At 35.6% G+C, this 18,978-nt stretch overlaps 1 protein-coding gene across 5 annotated transcripts in view; it reads left to right on the plus strand.

Moving 5' to 3' along the window:
• Positions 1-18,978, plus strand: part of LOC117327025 (putative N-acetylated-alpha-linked acidic dipeptidase) — a 65,478-nt gene that overhangs the window by 32,468 nt on the left and 14,032 nt on the right. For all 5 annotated transcript variants that reach the window (XM_033883838.1, XM_033883842.1, XM_033883839.1 and 2 more), the window contains 7 exons: positions 11,971-12,156; positions 14,388-14,456; positions 15,109-15,265; positions 15,966-16,094; positions 16,842-16,967; positions 18,193-18,367; positions 18,776-18,872. In XM_033883838.1, the coding sequence (XP_033739729.1) occupies positions 11,971-12,156; positions 14,388-14,456; positions 15,109-15,265; positions 15,966-16,094; positions 16,842-16,967; positions 18,193-18,367; positions 18,776-18,872 (939 nt within the window). The remainder of the gene's footprint in view (positions 1-11,970; positions 12,157-14,387; positions 14,457-15,108; positions 15,266-15,965; positions 16,095-16,841; positions 16,968-18,192; positions 18,368-18,775; positions 18,873-18,978) is intronic.

Genomic DNA, 18,978 nt, shown 5'->3' on the forward strand with positions numbered 1-18,978 from the left:
ACCTCGAGAAAAAATGAATTTGATTTGTTTCAGTACGAAGGTCATTAGGATTAAACAAGAAATATATTTTTTTTAAAGATATTTCTTGATAAACCGCATAGTTGTAATGCTGGTGGTTATATGTAAAACTGCTGGTGAAATAAGTTAACGAGCTAATTAAATACGTTTCAGCACTGATAATAAAATTATATCAGTTTGAATTATTTTTGGTGATAATAAGACTGCATTTGTATCAGGAATATAATTTTATCAATGGGTCATATGAAAAGCTTACATTTAGCTTACATTAAATCTTAACTTTGTTTCGTTTTTAACTGCATATCTGTATTCTGCATACTTAATCTTGACCAGTAACGCGCCTGTCGCGTCATATCCGGGACCAAAAGTCCTCGTGTACTATACTATTACACTTCGTTGAATGAAAATCCTTGCGTAAGCAAGCGTTGACGTACCATGCACGATATACAGTAGATAGATACATGTATATAGATAAACCTCACTGAGATGTAGGTAGACCGAGTCTAAACTCTATCCCATTACATCCTGTTTTTACATCTTCCGGAGCACGGACAGGAGGAAGAGATGCTATCAATTTTTTTTTATCTCAATGTTTTGATATATTTTTTATTTGATTTATATAACACCCGCAGTCGATCTAGTAGAGGGCATATACTTGTTTGAAGTTACATAAATGTCACTCAGCCGAAGTTTGACACACCTACTCTTGTACAGTTCTTTAGCTACTCTTGTGATTTGGGGTTGTTTTGAAACTTTGATGATCAAAGCTGTATCCAGAATAACGTTTTCCTGTCAATGATTTTATTTCATTACACACAGGTGTGCTGAACGTCATTGCTTGGCTGTATAAAACCCTAAATACAGTACAAATGCTATTTTTGGATAGATCAATTCCATGCGGAATACCTGCTCCTGACGTCAAAAGTACACATAATGTAGTGACGTCAGACAAAAATGACGTCACCAACATTGTTAATCAAATATTATGATAGGATATAGAGGATATCTATGAGTGTCTTCGATCTGTAATACCGGGATACATTTCACGAGTTAAATGCATTTAGTATAACTGAAGAAACTGTTAGATATTATGTTTATTACATTATTAGCAAAATATACCGGGACTTCCCAATCCCTCCCAGAATTCCTTGCGGTCTTCTATCAATAGCTCTTCTGTGGTGCATTATTACATTGTTTTGATTGGTCCAATCAGAAAAAAAAGTCTTTTTTCTTTTGAGACTTTTTTTTTTCATCAGTCAATTCAGAGCCAATCATCTTCATCATCATTAGTTTTTGTTTGCGACCATAGCAAAATTGTTTTTTTGTTGTTTTTTTTTAAGTTTAAGCAAAATTGTGTTTTTTTTTTTTTTTTTTTGAAGTTTTAGACTAACTGATAACGGTATAAAAATACCTAAAACTTAACGACATAGCCCCCAATCACCACTCCCTCTCCGGATACCAATCATAACCGGCCAACATTGTGTTATTGTATTTATTAACAAAATTCGGTAACCCCTGTTCACAACCGGACATCCTAGACGATCGCGATATGACGTCCCTAATCAAAGTTAATGATAGGTCAATTATTTTGAAAAGGAGCCTCCTCAAAATCATACCTGTAGATACAGGCCCCACTCTCCCCTGCTTTGCTCACCTATCACTCTGTCTTCTCTTCTCCTCATCTTCCCGTCCGCTGAAAGGCCGAAAGGTCGTAATAGTTTACCGTAAATCCTTATGCGTCAAAAATATAGCATTTGAAAGATTTTGTATCGGGTCTTTAATTCTATTCCTCGGTTAAGTCAGTCTCGCATAACACAGTCCCAAAGGTCGTCCTGTTCTGACCAGTCGGAAATTCTGGCATGCGTACCGGTGATTAAACTTGTTCAATTGTTTTAAATGTTAATTTTATTTACTTATCATCAATTGTGAAACGAGTTATATAAAAGACGACGAAAAGAGCTAAAGCTGACAAGCTCCTCGGTTGTTAAATTTTATTGATATTAGCAAAGAAAATGGAAGAATACTTTTGCCTTTTTTTTTTTTTTTTTGAAAACTCTATATACATAGAGTTGTAGCCTTGTCTAGTTCCAGCTTCGGTACTATGTCATCCCTCGACAACACTATAATACCAGTGTCCGCAAAGTGAGACAATTATGTAAAACGTTTTAATAACTTGTCGGCACGGAAGGAAGCGCGCGAGGGGTCTTACTTTGGATACCGCAATACCCCGGGAAAACCCACTTAGTCGAGCAGGTGACATCATACCTTTTCACGTGCGATCCCGGAAAGGCAGGTGTGTTACATAAAAAAAATGTTCCACTGTGTCACCCGACCACCCACTGCCCACTGTTTCTTTAAGATGCTTTGCTATGATTTTCACTGTGCCTTAACTCTCACACCCCACACCGCCCACACTCCTCCGTGCACTCAAATTAGTTCAGCAACTAGATATATATAGTTCAAACTCGTTTGTGCATCGTGGATTAGTAATAGTTTTGTCCATTATGATTTCAGTCTATTTTAAAACACAAGTCGTTTTGTTTGAATGTTGATACAAGGAAAGTATTTTGATCAGTCTTGTGTTTAAGTGTTCCATTATCAGAAGAAGATATTGTTTTAAGTTTTTTTTGTACAAAAACTCGACGAAATAATGAAGGAAGAAGTGTATGCTTTAAACATCATGTATTCTGATCAGCCATGTTGGTTTTTCCCCCCGATATATTAAATTACTTGCCATGTGGTATTTATGATGAAGAATGCCGAGGAACACTTAACCTTACGTTAATTACATGTATACTTGACATTGAATGGTTGCCGGTTTTTATGACACTTGCCAAATCAATTTCCCACACAACCTTTTAAACAAACATATATAGCAGGTATCGAAATGTGATTTTGAACAATGGTTAATGAATTGTGGAAAGCGGTGTCAGTTTCGACACTCGTGCACGGAAATAACAGTCACTAAAATTCGTAAATTGATCGCTTTAATTTCATTTAATTGAGTTATTTTGCAACATTCTAAAATGAGTTCTGTCAATTTTTTGTTCCCCTTTTGTTGGCCGAGGTGGAAAAACCGAACGTTTTGGAGAAAGACCACGTGGTTTATATGCTGACGTATGTTTGAAGTAAATAATTACATGATTGTATCCAGGCCTTGGGAGAGATCACAAAACCAAACATCCTTTCTGCATGGGGCTCCACATTAGCCGCCTCTAACGACATGCGCTGTATCTTTTCTCCTCATATAACGTTATGATGTCTGCGTTAATCGCTGGGAAAAGTGACCGCTGTGATATCCTGAATGTGAACGTTATACAATACATATATATATGTATATATATGCAGCAGTCTGCCGGTAATCCAACGCAATCTTTAACAATTCAACCCATGTGACATGTTGAGCTCCGAGGGACGTACATGTAACATAAGAAGAGTATAGAAGACAATTTAAGATTGTTATTCCACACTCAATAACCTAAAACATTTTCTCTGGCTTTTTTATTCGAAGTGTTTAAAAAGTAAATTCTGTATTTTAATTTGAATTTAAAGCTAAAATGAAAAATGGATAGTTAGTATTTATCTCTTTTTAGAATGTTTCTTTGTGATTAGATGATATTTGAAAATCCCAAAAAATCAATATAATTTATATAATTTCTGTTTTTAAAAACGGCCTTTTTGATTATCTGAGAAAGAAATGTGCGCAAGATGTGTCGTAACAGTAGATACCTGTATACTGATTGCAGTGTTAGTATCAAAAGTACCATTGTATTATATTCTTGTATAGCTGTTCCACAATATGTATCAACAAAAACAAAAACAAAACAAAAAAAACAACTTTTGAACAATTCAATCTGGTATTCAGTACGTACCAGAAGATGCATAAAAAAAAAAAACCAATATTAAAAATTCGGTTCCACGCCCTATTCGTTCAGGGAAGTGAATGTACAATAAACACTGTGTTATGTAATATACAATTATCTCTAAAAGTGAGGCCGGAACAGGAAATAGTGTGCATTCTGTGTTGTATAGACCAGGGCCATTCAGTATATCGTTTATTTGATTTAGGACTTATTGTAGGTGACAACGCCTAAGATAACTAAGAAAATGGTAAGCTCGTGCTTCCCCTGCAAATGAGCTAAGGGAGCACTGATCGGATAGTGACGTCATTACCAGCACGTGCAAAAACCCCACACGTGCGTACAAAAACGGTTTAAATTGATACATACAATGTACAGAAGCAATTCTGTACCGACGCCCAGACAGAGATCAGAAACAGAATCGCCCGTGTGTTTGTAAGGTATCGGTGATAAAATTGATATGTTCACTGGCACGCTTGTTCAAACTAATTTTAAAAGCATTCCGGATTTCTCCTGTCCTGTTAATTGATGCTAAAACCGTTTTTCACTCTTGAAATGTGCCGTCGATTGCATGTATTCAGGACAGTGGGTTTAGCATCGCATGCAATAAACATGCACGTGCATCAGTTTCTTAAAGTCCATAATGTAAATATTAAGAAAATTTCGCTCAGTAACCCGATAATAAAAAAAATAAATAAATAAAAAAAAGCATTTATTACGAAAAGTTGCATAACTATAAACGAATCGAATTTACATAAAAGAAAGCTAACGGATATTTACTTTCTGTTGGCTACGATTTTAAACCGAACACCACCAGATTTACGTATAGAATTAGATAGCTTACAGCAATGTGCCTGTTACAAAAGTAACGTATACACATTCTCAATGTATGTGCAGCTGATGGCAAACATGTTGACATGCCTACTGAATGCCGCTGTCAGTGTTACAAACACAATGTTTTAATGTTTCTCAGTTACGTCTGTTTGTCTATGGGGCAGTGACCTTCTTCAGGCGTTCTCTCTCTCTCGTCTCCTATATGTCCTTCTCTTCCCTTCCCTCCTAAGTGGAAGCAGTGCATACCTCTACATGTATATAGGAATTAACTTTACACATCCACCATATTAATATATCGGTATTTTACATATCCCAAATATTTATATGGGAACTTTACATACATGTATCCTCACTTTAAATCACTATAAACCACATTTATATGGGAACTTTTCATGTTCCCATATTTATATAGGAACTTTATATATCTCCACATTTATATAGGAACTTTATATATCTCCACATTTATATAGGAACTTTACATATTCCCACATTTATATAGGAACTTTAGATATTCCCACATTTATATCGGAACTTTACATTTCCCCACATTTATATAGGAACTTTATATATTCCCGCATTTATATAGGAACTTTACATATTCCCGCATTTATATGGGAACTTTATATATCTCCACATTTATATAGGAACTTTATATATTTCCACATTTATATAGGAACTTTACATATTCCCACATTTATATAGGAACTTTAGATATTCCCACATTTATATCGGAACTTTACATTTCCCCACATTTATATAGGAACTTTATATATTCCCGCATTTATATAGGAACTTTACATATTCCCGCATTTATATGGGAACTTTACATATTCCCACATTTATATGGGAACTTTACATACATGTATCCTCACTTTAAATCACTATAAACCACATTTATATGGGAACTTTTCATGTTCCCATATTTATATAGGAACTTTACATATTCCCGCATATATATAGGAACTTTAGATATTCCCACATTTATATAGGAACTTTTCATTTCCCCACATTTATATAGGAACTTTACATATTCCCGCATTTATATAGGAACTTTACATATTCCTACATTTATATAGGAACTTTAGATATTCCCACATTTATATAGGAACTTTATATATTCCCACATTTATATAGGAACTTTACATATTCCCACATTTATATAGGAACTTTACATATCCCCACATTTATGTTGGAACTTTACATTTCCCCACATTTATATAGGAACTTTACAGTTTCCCGCATTTATATAGGAACTTTACATATTCCCGCATTTATATAGGAACTTTATATATCTCCACATTTATATAGGAACTTTACATATTCCCACATTTATATAGGAACTTTACATATTCCCACATTTATATAGGAACTTTATATATTCCCGCATTTATATAGGAACTTTAGATATTCCCACATTTATATAGGAACTTTACATATTCCCGCATTTATATAGGAACTTTAGATATTCCCACATTTATATAGGAACTTTACATATTCCCACATTTATGTTGGAACTTTACATATTCCCGCATTTATATAGGAATTTTAGATATTCCCACATTTATATAGGAACTTTACATATTCCCACATTTATATAGGAACTTTAGATATTCCCGCATTTATATAGGAACTTTATATATTCCCACATTTATATAGGAACTTTACATATTCCCACATTTATATAGGAACTTTACATATTCCCGCATTTATATAGGAACTTTACATATTCCCGCATTTATATAGGAACTTTAGATATTCCCACATTTATATAGGAACTTTACATATTCCCGCATTTATATAGGAACTTTAGATATTCCCACATTTATATAGGAACTTTACATATTCCCACATTTATGTTGGAACTTTACATATTCCCGCATTTATATAGGAATTTTAGATATTCCCACATTTATATAGGAACTTTACATATTCCCACATTTATATAGGAACTTTAGATATTCCCGCATTTATATAGGAACTTTATATATTCCCACATTTATATAGGAACTTTACATATTCCCACATTTATATAGGAACTTTACATATTCCCGCATTTATATAGGAACTTTACATATTCCCACATTTATATAGGAACTTTACATATTCCCACATTTATATAGGAACTTTATATATTCCCACATTTATATAGGAACTTTACATATTCCCGCATTTATTTAGGAACTTTAGATATTCCCACATTTATATAGGAACTTTACATATTCCCACATTTATATAGGAACTTTAGATATTCCCGCATTGATATAGGAACTTTATATATTCCCACATTTATATAGGAACTTTACATATTCCCGCATTTATATAGGAACTTTACATATTCCCACATTTATGTTGGAACTTTACATTTCCCCACATTTATATAGGAACTTTACATATTCCCGCATTTATATAGGAACTTTACATATTCCCACATTTATATAGGAACTTTAGATATTCCCGCATTTATATAGGAACTTTATATATTCCCACATTTATGTTGGAACTTTACATTTCCCCACATTTATATAGGAACTTTACATATTCCCGCATTTATATAGGAACTTTACATATTCCCACATTTATATGGGAACTTTACATATTCCCACATTTATATAGGAACTTTAGATATTCCCACATTTATATAGGAACTTTACATTTCCCCACATTTATATAGGAACTTTACATATTCCCACATTTATATAGGAACTTTACATATTCCCGCATTTATATGGAAACTTTATATGTCCCCCACATTTATATGGGAACTTTACATACATGTATCCTCACTTTAAATCACTATAAACCACATTTATATGGGAACTTTTCATGTTCCCATATTTATATAGGAACTTTACATATTCCCGCATTTATATAGGAACTTTAGATATTCCCACATTTATATAGGAACTTTACATATTCCCGCATTTATATAGGAACTTTATATATTCCCACATTTATATAGGAACTTTACATATTCCTGCATTTATATAGGAACTTTATATATTCCCACATTTATATAGGAACTTTACATATTCCCGCATTTATATAGGAACTTTACATACTCCCACATTTATAAAGGAACTTTACATATTCCCACACTTATGTTGGAACTTTACATTTCCCCACATTTATATAGGAACTTTACATGTTCCCATATTCATATAGGAACTTTATATATTCCCACATTTATATAGGAACTTTACATATTCCTGCATTTATATAGGAACTTTACATATTCCCGCATTTATATAGGAACTTTACATATTCCCACATTTATATAGGAACTTTAGATATTCCCACATTTATATGGGAACTTTACATTTCCCCACATTTATATAGGAACTTTACATTTCCCCACATTTATATAGGAACTTTACATGTTCCCATATTCATATAGGAACTTTACATATTCCCACATTTATATAGGAACTTTACATATTCCCGCATTTATATAGGAACTTTATATATTCCCACATTTATATAGGAACTTTAGATATTCCCACATTTATATAGGAACTTTACATATTCCCACATTTATATAGGAACTTTTCATGTTCCCATATTCATATAGGAACTTTACATATTCCCACATTTATATGGGAACTTTACATGTCCCTAATATTTATATGGGAACTTTACATATCCTTTAGAAAAATTACAGCTAGAATCTTGCCGAATTATCACTGGTCTACCTTCATATACAAGCAGACCATCCGTGTATGCTGAAACGGGATGGGAACCTTTATCCCAACGGCGTTCCCGTCGAAAACTCCAATTGTTCTTTAATATCTAAATACTCTACTCCCGCCCATTGTTGCTGATCATTCTGAATATAATCTTCGCAATGCAGAAAACTATATCTTGCCTAAGAACAGATTGGAATCTTCTAACCTATCTTTTTTCCCCTCAACAATTAGACAGTGGAATCAATTACCCTTAGATATTCGGCACATTGTTTCATTTTTAACCTTTAAAAATGCCATTCGTAATTCTGACCTACCACAGGTACCAAATTTGTTTTTATATGGCAAACATAAAACTAATATCTTACATACACGGTTAAGAAATCGGGCTAGTACATTAAGAAATCATTTATTTAGAGCCAACCTTATTACTGATCAACGTTGTCATTGTGGCTTTCCTATTGAAAATACCAACCACTTCTTCTTTGATTGTGAATCTTATGCGGAACAAAGAATTACACTATTCCGCCATCTAAACCGCTATATTCCTCTCAACGTAAATCTACTTCTTTTTGGAGACATGACTCTTTCTGAGCAAGAAAACGAATTGATTTTTATGCACACTCAGCAATTTATCAATGACTCTAACAGATTCTAACTCCTAACATCCTCCCCCCCCCCCTCTCTCTCTCTCTCTCTCTCTCTCTCTCTCTCTCTCTCTCTCTCTCTCTCTCTCTCTCTCTCTCTCTCTTTGATAAGTTTTAAAAAAAAAAACTCTGAAAGTATGTATAAGTTTACTTGTATTTGGTCTTTTCCGACGTCGGCGGCAACAAAGAAACGAATATACAAGAAAGTACGGAATGACCAGGAGGACGCTAACCAAGGCACGGGAAGTGATGGACATAAGTAAAAGTTGTGAGCATTGAATAGTGTTAGAATTAACTTTTGCCGTCGGTGTCGGAAAGGATTACTCACATTATATATGTTTATAATATTGAATAATAAATAACATGCTCCCCTTCTTTCTCCCCCCCCCCTCTCTCTCTCTCTTTCTCTCTCTCTCTCTCTCTCTCTCTCTCTCTCTCTCTCTCTCTCTCTCTCTCTCTCTCTCTCTCTCTCTCTCTCTCTCTCTCTCTCTCTCTCTCTCTCTCATGATGTTTCTCCACGTGTGACTGTATGATAGTGTGAGATAATGTATTTTAGTATTGTAAATAAGCCATCTTGAATTTTGTAAATATATACAGTTTCATTGTAAGGAAAGGGCTTTGTATAAGTTGAAAAACTTGTGCCCGATCCAATTGTTTAAAGGCAATAAAATATGTTTAAATCAAAAACATATCCTCACTTTTATAAAAGAACTTAACATATCCTTCACATTTATTAGCTCACCTGCCCGAAGGGCAAGTGAGCTTATGCCATGGTGCGGCGTCCGTCGTCCGTCCGTCCGTCCGGCGTCAACTTTTCATTTAAACAACTTCTTCTCAATAACCAAAAGGCCTAGGGACTTGATATTGCACCTGTAGCATGCTGGGGTGAAGGGCTACCAAGTTTGTTCAAATAAATGACCTTGACCTTCATTATAGGTCACATGGGTCAAATAGTCTATAATCTTCAAACGACTGCTTCTCAATAACCTATAAGCCCAGGGACCTGATATTAGGCCTGTAGCATGCTGGGGTGAAGGTCTACCAAGTTTGTTCAAATAAATGACCTTGACCTTCATTCAAAGTCACATGGGTCAAATAGGCTAAAATCTTTAAACGAATTCTCAAACACCAAGAGGCTCAGGTACTTGAGGTTGGGCCTGTCTGTAGGCATGCTGGGTTGTAGGGCTACCAAGTTTGTTCAACTGAATGACATTGACCTACATTCAAGGTCACAGGGTTGAAATATTTTTTAATCTTGCCATAGCCAAGAGTCACCAAGACCTGATATTAGGCCAATAGTATGCTGGAATGTAGGACTAAAATATTTAATAATATATTAATATTGTCACTTCACGTGTATACTGTACAGTTCAGGCGTAGTGCATAGTAAACGTAGCCATGTAACAGCTGATTTTAATCAGATTGTGGCCTACCAACACGAGGATCGCTATTATACAGTACAATGTATACAGTACAGTTTATGGCCTACCAACACGAGAATCGCTATTACACAATGTATACAGTACAGGATGCTTACAATACAATGGATGTTGCATACGAAATATTTTACAGTTGATTTGCTGAAAAGCATAAATGCGTATCTAATTATTTCCTTTTCCTCTGAAGTTACCCGGCTGCCACCTGGATATTTTCTTTAATCATCGTCTCGTGAAATCCAGAAACCATCACAATTGGCGTCTGGATCCGTCACTAAGATAATGACCTGCTGTAATTGCTTTGTCGGGAAACTCAAACATAGTATATACATGTATAAACTAACTGTCCAGTAAAATTCTCCTTAAATGATATAACTGGCTATTTTTTTATTTTTTTTTTTCATGTTAAAATTGTCCTTCGGCTAACTAGTTCTTCATCGATACAACTATGTTCTGTATATAAAGGATCTTGAATGGGTTTTCATTCCAAATGAAATTTAATGAAACGGGTCTTGACTATTTATATTTTTTTTTCGTTTTTGCGAGCCTTTGCAAGTAAATTTTAGAGCTTCGAGACGAGTTTCATAAAATCTCATTGCAAACGAAAACAAGTTTAAAGATTCGTTTTTGACAGGTCTTTAAGTTAAAATATGAAACCTTAAATATCATTATTGGATATGTATTTTCGCGCTCTATCTAATGACCGCGAAATTAAATCGTTCGCAAATATTATTAGCAATACAGTAACTGACGAGTGTTGTATCAGGGATTTCATTCACAACCATATTGCTTACTGTGAAGATACGTATTTCGGCACATACATTTTAGCGCATAACCGAAATTAATCGAATTAGCGAAATGATAAATTAGCGCACTCAAAATTCTTGCCGAAGGAAAAACTATAGATAGGGTTTAATTAGCGCAATTATGTATATCTAACGAACTATTTCGAGGGGAAAAAAAACCCGCTAAAATAAGATTATCGCCAAAATTTGTACATTTGCGGTATGAATTATTTGATCCCTGATTCAGAGATGGCTGTACTTACTGTTGGTTGGAGATATATTCCCATCATTATAGTATAACAAATGACAAACGACATTTACAGAACTACAAACAAATCCAGCAATAGATTTTGATGTGTATTCTTGTATGTACAAACTGATTCAATTATTAAGCACACATGTTATGTAATTGTGATGAGTTAAAAAACTTAAGCAAACAAAGAATCTGAATGATGTCCTCTGTCTTGCGAACTCGTCAGATATTCTATGTGCTTATGCCTATCTCAATGTTCCATGTAATCAAATTTATTTGCATGATGGGAGAGGGCGTCTGTAAGTTGAAACAACTCGTACCTAATCGTCTGTCTCCATTTGGCAATAAAATATATTTAAAGTCAAAGCCAACAAACGACAAAGATAGCTTTAATACATGTACGTTCTGACTTCATCCCTCAACGTTATTATCATTGTTTTATTTTTAACTTCAACAGGTTTTCCAATCTCTCTATCAACACGATGGACAACGAAAAGAAGAAATCCGTCCGTTCCCGCCTCGTTCTGGGCGCGATATGTGTGTGTCTTGTTGGCCTGGGGATTGGATTTGGGATCGGATACGCCGCAAGAGGTTCCAGTTCGGATACGCCTCACGTCAACGGAAACGGTCCAGTCAAGGAGGCGTACGTGTACTTCTTATTTTATAATGAACAAACAATATAATCTTTAATAATATATCATGATACATTAAAATCAGATAAAGGGGAAATTCTGGACATTGAACCCAATGACAAACTACACCTTTAGGTGATGACTATTTTAATTAATCATTTTTTAATAAATTCTCGTTTTGAATGAATACGAACGTAAGTAAGGTTTTTTTGACCATACATTTTTATTGGAACTTGAATTGTTTGAATGTTCAAGAAACTTAATCTACCCCAGGCGCGTAGCTGTCGTGTAAGCACATAAACCTGTGGTTGTTCATCATTTTCCAAAATAGGTGCATTAATGTCAAGAATGCTACACATTTAACGTTTGTTCTGAATTCTTTAAACATTTTGCGTATCTTACTTACTGATCAGTACGTTTCAAGCTTTACCTGTTTACACAAGCATTTACTTATCCATATAATTTTGTCGTATCTGATATTTGAATAGTCCAAATACGACCAAATGGCAGCATTTAAAGTTCAAGTATCAAAACCTTTCGAGCGCCGTCAGACCTTCTATTACCCGTAATTACACATACATATGTATTTATGAGGTTCACAATATGAAATGATAGTACATGTATATAGTATATATACGTTATAGGTTGAAGTCGGCCGGATGACATAAAGAGATTTTAAGTGTATCAGCTATTGTACACATTGAAATGTGACGGTCTGTCATACTGTATACTTAGTTTTTGTGTATATGACGTGGTTTTGCGCGTGTCAGTCGCGTGCTTCACATGTCCTATTCGCCACGCGATATATTTTTCTGTGCCAACAGGTGTCATGAGCATTTCAATCGCCCTTGTGTTTACGGTCCTGTGTTGGTCAGTAACGGAAACTATTAAAACTAAGACCGTCACGATATGTAGTACAGACACGAAACATATACACGGAGTACGCTGTAAGGTTAATTTATATAACTCAAACGTGATACAGATGTTGGAGTCACAGGGACTTGGCACATTCTATGATACAGAATGAAAAAATAAGCCGGACCGATCCCCAGATCACTTACTTTTAAAATACAGGACTTGTTTATTTTTGCATTTTGAAAGATGATATTCCCGCCCTTACCAGTTATATGTAATCTAGAGGTCGAACCCAAGCCCCTTTGGTTGGAAATAAATGTAAATTAGAAGCCCGAGATAAATCACAGGTGACCGATCGCCAATTTGTCCACCGGGACCTCGACATGTTCAATGACACTCAAACCTGTACTTTTTCATGAGTTTTTTTTTTATATATACAATGTAAGTAAACTTTCACCCCTCCATCTCTGGGTTGAGAGTTCGAAACCTACGTGGGGCAGTTACCAGGTACTGACCGTAGGCCGGTGTTTTTTCTCCGGGTACTCCGGCTTTTCTCCACCTCCAAAACCTGGCACGTCCTTAAATTACCCTGGCTGTTAATAGGACGATAAACAAAAACAAACCACACCAAATTACCTTTTCTTTTTTGTTGATTTTGAGTTTGAATTACATTACAAATTCCTTAACACAAGGATGTACAAATGTACCTTTGCCGTTTTGTGGCGACGTCGTTGAATTATTCCCTGTCGTGTCGGATTCGCGATGAATAAAATGTAGTGAACGCTGAAAGAGCAGAAAGCAAAAATAAATATTATATTGGTGGTTCTACATGTATCGATATAGGCTGAGTAATGATCTACCAGAAAGCAAGCACTGGTTGCACGCTGTTTAGTTATATATCGTGATAACCGCGAAGTTTTATACACCACGAAAATGTATACACCGCGATGATTTATACACCGCAAAGATTTATACACCATGCAGATTTATACACCGCGAAGATTTATACACCGCAAATATTTATACACCATGCAGATTTATACACCAAGAAGATTTATACACCATACAGATTTATACACCGCAAAGCTTTATACACCGCGAAGATGTATACACCATGCAGATTTATACACCGCGAAGATCTATACACCAAGAAGATTAATACACGAAGGAGATTTTGTACACCAAGAAGATTCAACACCGCAAAGATTTATACACCGCGAAGATGTATACACCATGCAGATTTATACACCGCAAAGATCTATACACCATGAAGATGTAGGCGCCGCCCAGATTTATACATTGCGTAGCTTTATACACCACGAAGATGTTTACACCATGAAGATTTCATGTTATACAGTAAGGTCTTTACCGATATTTTCTTTTGCAGACAAACTCAAAATGCAGTCGACGTGTTATTGAAAAGTTTGGACAGTAATAATATCAAGGAGAATCTCAGGTAAGATATCATCAAATATCCAGCGTAAAACATAAATGGTATTACATTGTATTTATTCGATTGACAACTGAAATCTGTCTAAAATGTGGTCTATATAATTTCCTACTTGGGGTATCCCCGGAGATTGGGGGTAAGGGTAGAGATATTGGGCGATTGGCCGCTGTACCATGGGTATTGTGGGGATTGCACATGGATAAAATAGTCTTTATACTTTGCTTGGCTCGCTAGCATTCTCTATTCATACTGATTGATTATCTGCTGTCTGTGACGTCACCATTCGTAGAGGTACCATTTGGGAACTGATTTGCAAACAAAATCTGGTTGATAAAATCTGAGGGATCCGAATGTTTGAGCGGGATTGTCAGGCACTGTTCTGATATTGTACACACGGTGGCACTTTGGTTTGCGTATGTCGGAAATAGATAGCTTATATGCGTATGAGAGAAACTCTACATTACCACCTGACCAACAACTAGCAGGGTAACAGTTGTCCGCTCGTGAACGCACTTGATACCAAACCATATATCTCATAAATATATTCTCAGCATAACTACGCCAGCTTGAACATACATATCTATCTCAATGTTTACTCTAACTGCTTACTAACAAATACTGCTTTGGGGGAAGCTAATACTTGTTCCGTCTTTTTCAGACGATATACCAGTCGACCGCGCATGTCCGGAACTGCAGGAGGCGATGAAATAATCGATATCATAGCCAATGAATGGCGTAGCAGCGGATTGGACATGGTACGAGTAACGCCGTATGACGTTTTAATGTCATATCCGAACCGGACAAACCCCAATACGGTGAGTTGGTATCACATCTTTGAGAAAAATTCACAATGACGTCATTAAGAAGGAATCAACAGACCGTATTGTAAAAACGCTATTTTAGCTCGCCTCTCGGATAGAGGGCAGCTTATGGTGTCACCCGGCGTCAGCGTTAGTTTCTAAATGTTTAGTTCTTGGTGAAAGTGTTGAAATGCATCAACAAACTCCTGTATAAGTGTATTAGAGTTATAATGTAAAGTAAAATACTTCTTGGGAGCCGGAATAAATCTTTGGAGTATGTGGCGACAAACATGAAGGCTCGCGACAAATGATTTAAATGATTTCAAATTTAGCGTTACGCTGCTGTGGTCTGTCAAACCCGAAAAGCCATCAGAGAAATTGCAGCAACTGGTATATTGTCAAACTTTTATAACTCGAAGGCCCAGCTTAACTCGTAAAATTCAGTTCAAACAGTAAAAAATCTATATAAAATATACTCAAGATATTTCGAATACTCCAGATATGTCGAAGTTATTTCAGGACGTTCATAATCACCTCTGACGGGATAACGAGGTTTAGTTAGAACTGTCAGTAATTAAGTCGCTCCTACGTAACAGACGAATTCTTTGGTTGATTTCAACACTGATATACTATACATATATGTATGTAACGTCCTTGAGCGACCTTGTTGTGTTTATGAAACGTGAAACATAGTGGAATACGATATTTTTTGCAGGTACAACTGATCTCACAAGATAACGTAGTGTTTCAGGCTGCTACATTTGAGGCGCCGCTAGATGCGGAGGGAAATAACACGGAAGTTGTCCCTCCATTCAATGCATTCGCCGTGGCTGGAGTAGCAGAGGTATGGGATAGGGATGAAGGGAGGGGGTTAATGGGGGGTGGGGGTGGGGGTTGGGGGGCGAAAGCAAGGAGGATGTGGTGCCTGGGTAGCGGAGGTAAGGGATAGGGATGGAGGGAAGGGGTAAGTGGGGGGAGGGGGCGAAAGCAAGGGGCTGGGGTTAGATGGTTTGACGGGGAAGGGGGCGGGGTAGCGGAAGTGAAGCTATGTGGCAAGATATTGGGCGGGTTAAGACTGTCTGGCGGGGGTAGCGGAGATAAAAAAAAAAGACTGAGTGATGGGGTAGGGGGTATGGGGCCGAAGTAGGACTGTGTTGCGAGGCGAGGGCGGAGGGGGTAAGACGTTGTGGCGTGTAAGGGGTGGGGGTGGGGTCCCTGATGAATGGAATATATTTTGTGTGTATAATTTAATATGCAACAATCATTAAAAAGTAATAATTGCCATGGAAAATGTTCTTATGTGTATTAATAAACAATAACTTTGTCATTCACATACAAATGCACAATGTAATACCAGGAACATAACTCGTCTCAAATGTCCAGAGATATTCGCTGTAGTTATGTACCGGTGTTATTTGAAATACCATATTCACATAACAGGTACATTGCATTATAATATGCTTTGTCGCAATTGTTTCAAATTTCAAATCATCTTTGCAACATGTTTCATCGATAAATTGCGCAAACGGCCATTGCGGTGGTGGCCGACTTGACTCCATGATATGATTTGTTTATAAATTACGTGTAACAGGGAGATCTGGTGTACGTGAACTATGGTCGTATCGAAGATTTCGTCTTCCTCCGAGACAACCAATCTATCTCCGTGGAAGGAAAGATTGTCATTGCCAGATATGGCAGAATCTTTCGCGGTGACAAGGTAGGTGATCCGGGCAACTCTCCGCACGTGCATGTTCAGATAGTACTGGTACTCCTCCCGATCAGCTGTTTTAGCTTCCTCGGGGCTGTTCTCTAAATATTTGTCTCTTCATTTCCTGATAATGTCTTTGATATAGAACTGTATTTGGGACACATTATTCACTTTTATTGTATCATGTGATATACACAACTTTCGGTTTTATTGAATACATCAGTCAATCAACTATATATCATGTCACATTTGAAAATTAAATAAAGTTATGTTAATTTTTTTTTAGTTTAAAGTGACTTACTAGAATTATATCAATGTGCAAATATGGTTTATGGAGTGCTGTCAAGAAACAATCGATAACTGCAGTATTTCCAGGAAACAATAGATTACAAGAGTATTGTCAATAACAATATATTACAGGAGTATTGTCAATAACAATATATTACAAGAGTATTGTCAATAACAATTTATTACAGGAGTATTGTCAATAACAATATATTACAGGAGTATAGTCAATAACAATTTATTACAGGAGTATTGTCAATAACAATATATTACAGGAGTATTGTCAATAACAATTATTACAGGAGTATTGTCAATAACAATATATTACAGGAGTATTGTCAATAACAATATATAACAGGAGTATTGTCAATAACAATTTATTACAGGAGTATTGTCAATAACAATATATTACAGGAGTATTGTCAATAACAATATATTACAGGAGTATTGTCAATAACAATTTATAACAGGAGTATTGTCAATAACAATATATTACAGGAGTATTGTCAATAACAATTTATAACAGGAGTATTGTCAATAACAATTTATAACAGGAGTATTGTCAATAACAATATATTACAGGAGTATTGTCAATAACAATTTATAACAGGAGTATTGTCAATAACAATATATTACAGGAGTATTGTCAATAAACAATTATTACAGGAGTATTGTCAATAAACAATATATTACAGGATTATTGTCAATAACAATATATTACAGGAGTATTGTCAGTAACAATAGATTACAAGAGTATTGTCAAGAAACAATAGATTACAAGAGTATTGTCAATAAACAATAGATTAAAGGAGTGTTGTCAATAAACAATAGATTAAAGGAGTGTTGTCAAGAAACAAAAGATTACAGTGGTAAACGGGTTGTTTCGGTTTAGGTGCTTAATTATTTTCTAATGCGTATATATGAAACTGATGAAAAGGGATTTTTGTAGGTAAAAATTGCCCAGCAGTTCAACGCTACCGGTATAATTATGTACACGGACCCCGAAGACTTCAACATGGGGAATACTACCTACCCCAACAGCTGGTGGCTCCCCGGGTCAGGGGTTCAGAGAGGAACTACGGGCCCCGATGGAGACATGCTCACCATGTTTTATCCCGCAAAAGGTAACAATATAATCTTGTACAAGTTGAGTCACTATTTTTTAAACTTACAGAGGGACATACAAACAAACAAAAAAATATACCCAATAAATGTTTATAATTTGTCGAAGATTCAATCTCTACTTGGTACAAATTTAACTTATAGTTCGTATTGTAATAATAAAATCGAATATTAAACCGTCTTAAGAAAGGTTTGGAATCCCTGCCTAAAATGTCAAAAAATAATCGTTATAATTTGATGTATACAACGTATTATAATAACAGCATAATCAGTATATATACCATTGGTTTGTCACCATTTCAAGTTATCTAGTCATAAGGAAATCGACAAATATTGGACATTTCGTTTTATTTTGTCCCAGGTTTGATCAATAAAATCAGCTGTATTTTTAATTAACATTTCCATTGAAGACTATACATACCGAATTCCGAAGAGTGAAAGCTGGATCGCAGACTCCACCATTCCTGCACAGCCGATTGGCTACGGAGACGCAAAACACTTTTTAGGGTGAGACCGATATGTCATTTATATGAACTGCATTTATTTGAATATAGCAGTTTTAAAAACCATTTGGATACATTGTGACCACTAGTGTAATTAAACATACCGCGAC

The sequence above is a fragment of the Pecten maximus genome, chromosome 5, assembly GCF_902652985.1.
Source record: "Pecten maximus chromosome 5, xPecMax1.1, whole genome shotgun sequence".
NCBI lineage: Eukaryota > Metazoa > Mollusca > Bivalvia > Pectinida > Pectinidae > Pecten > Pecten maximus.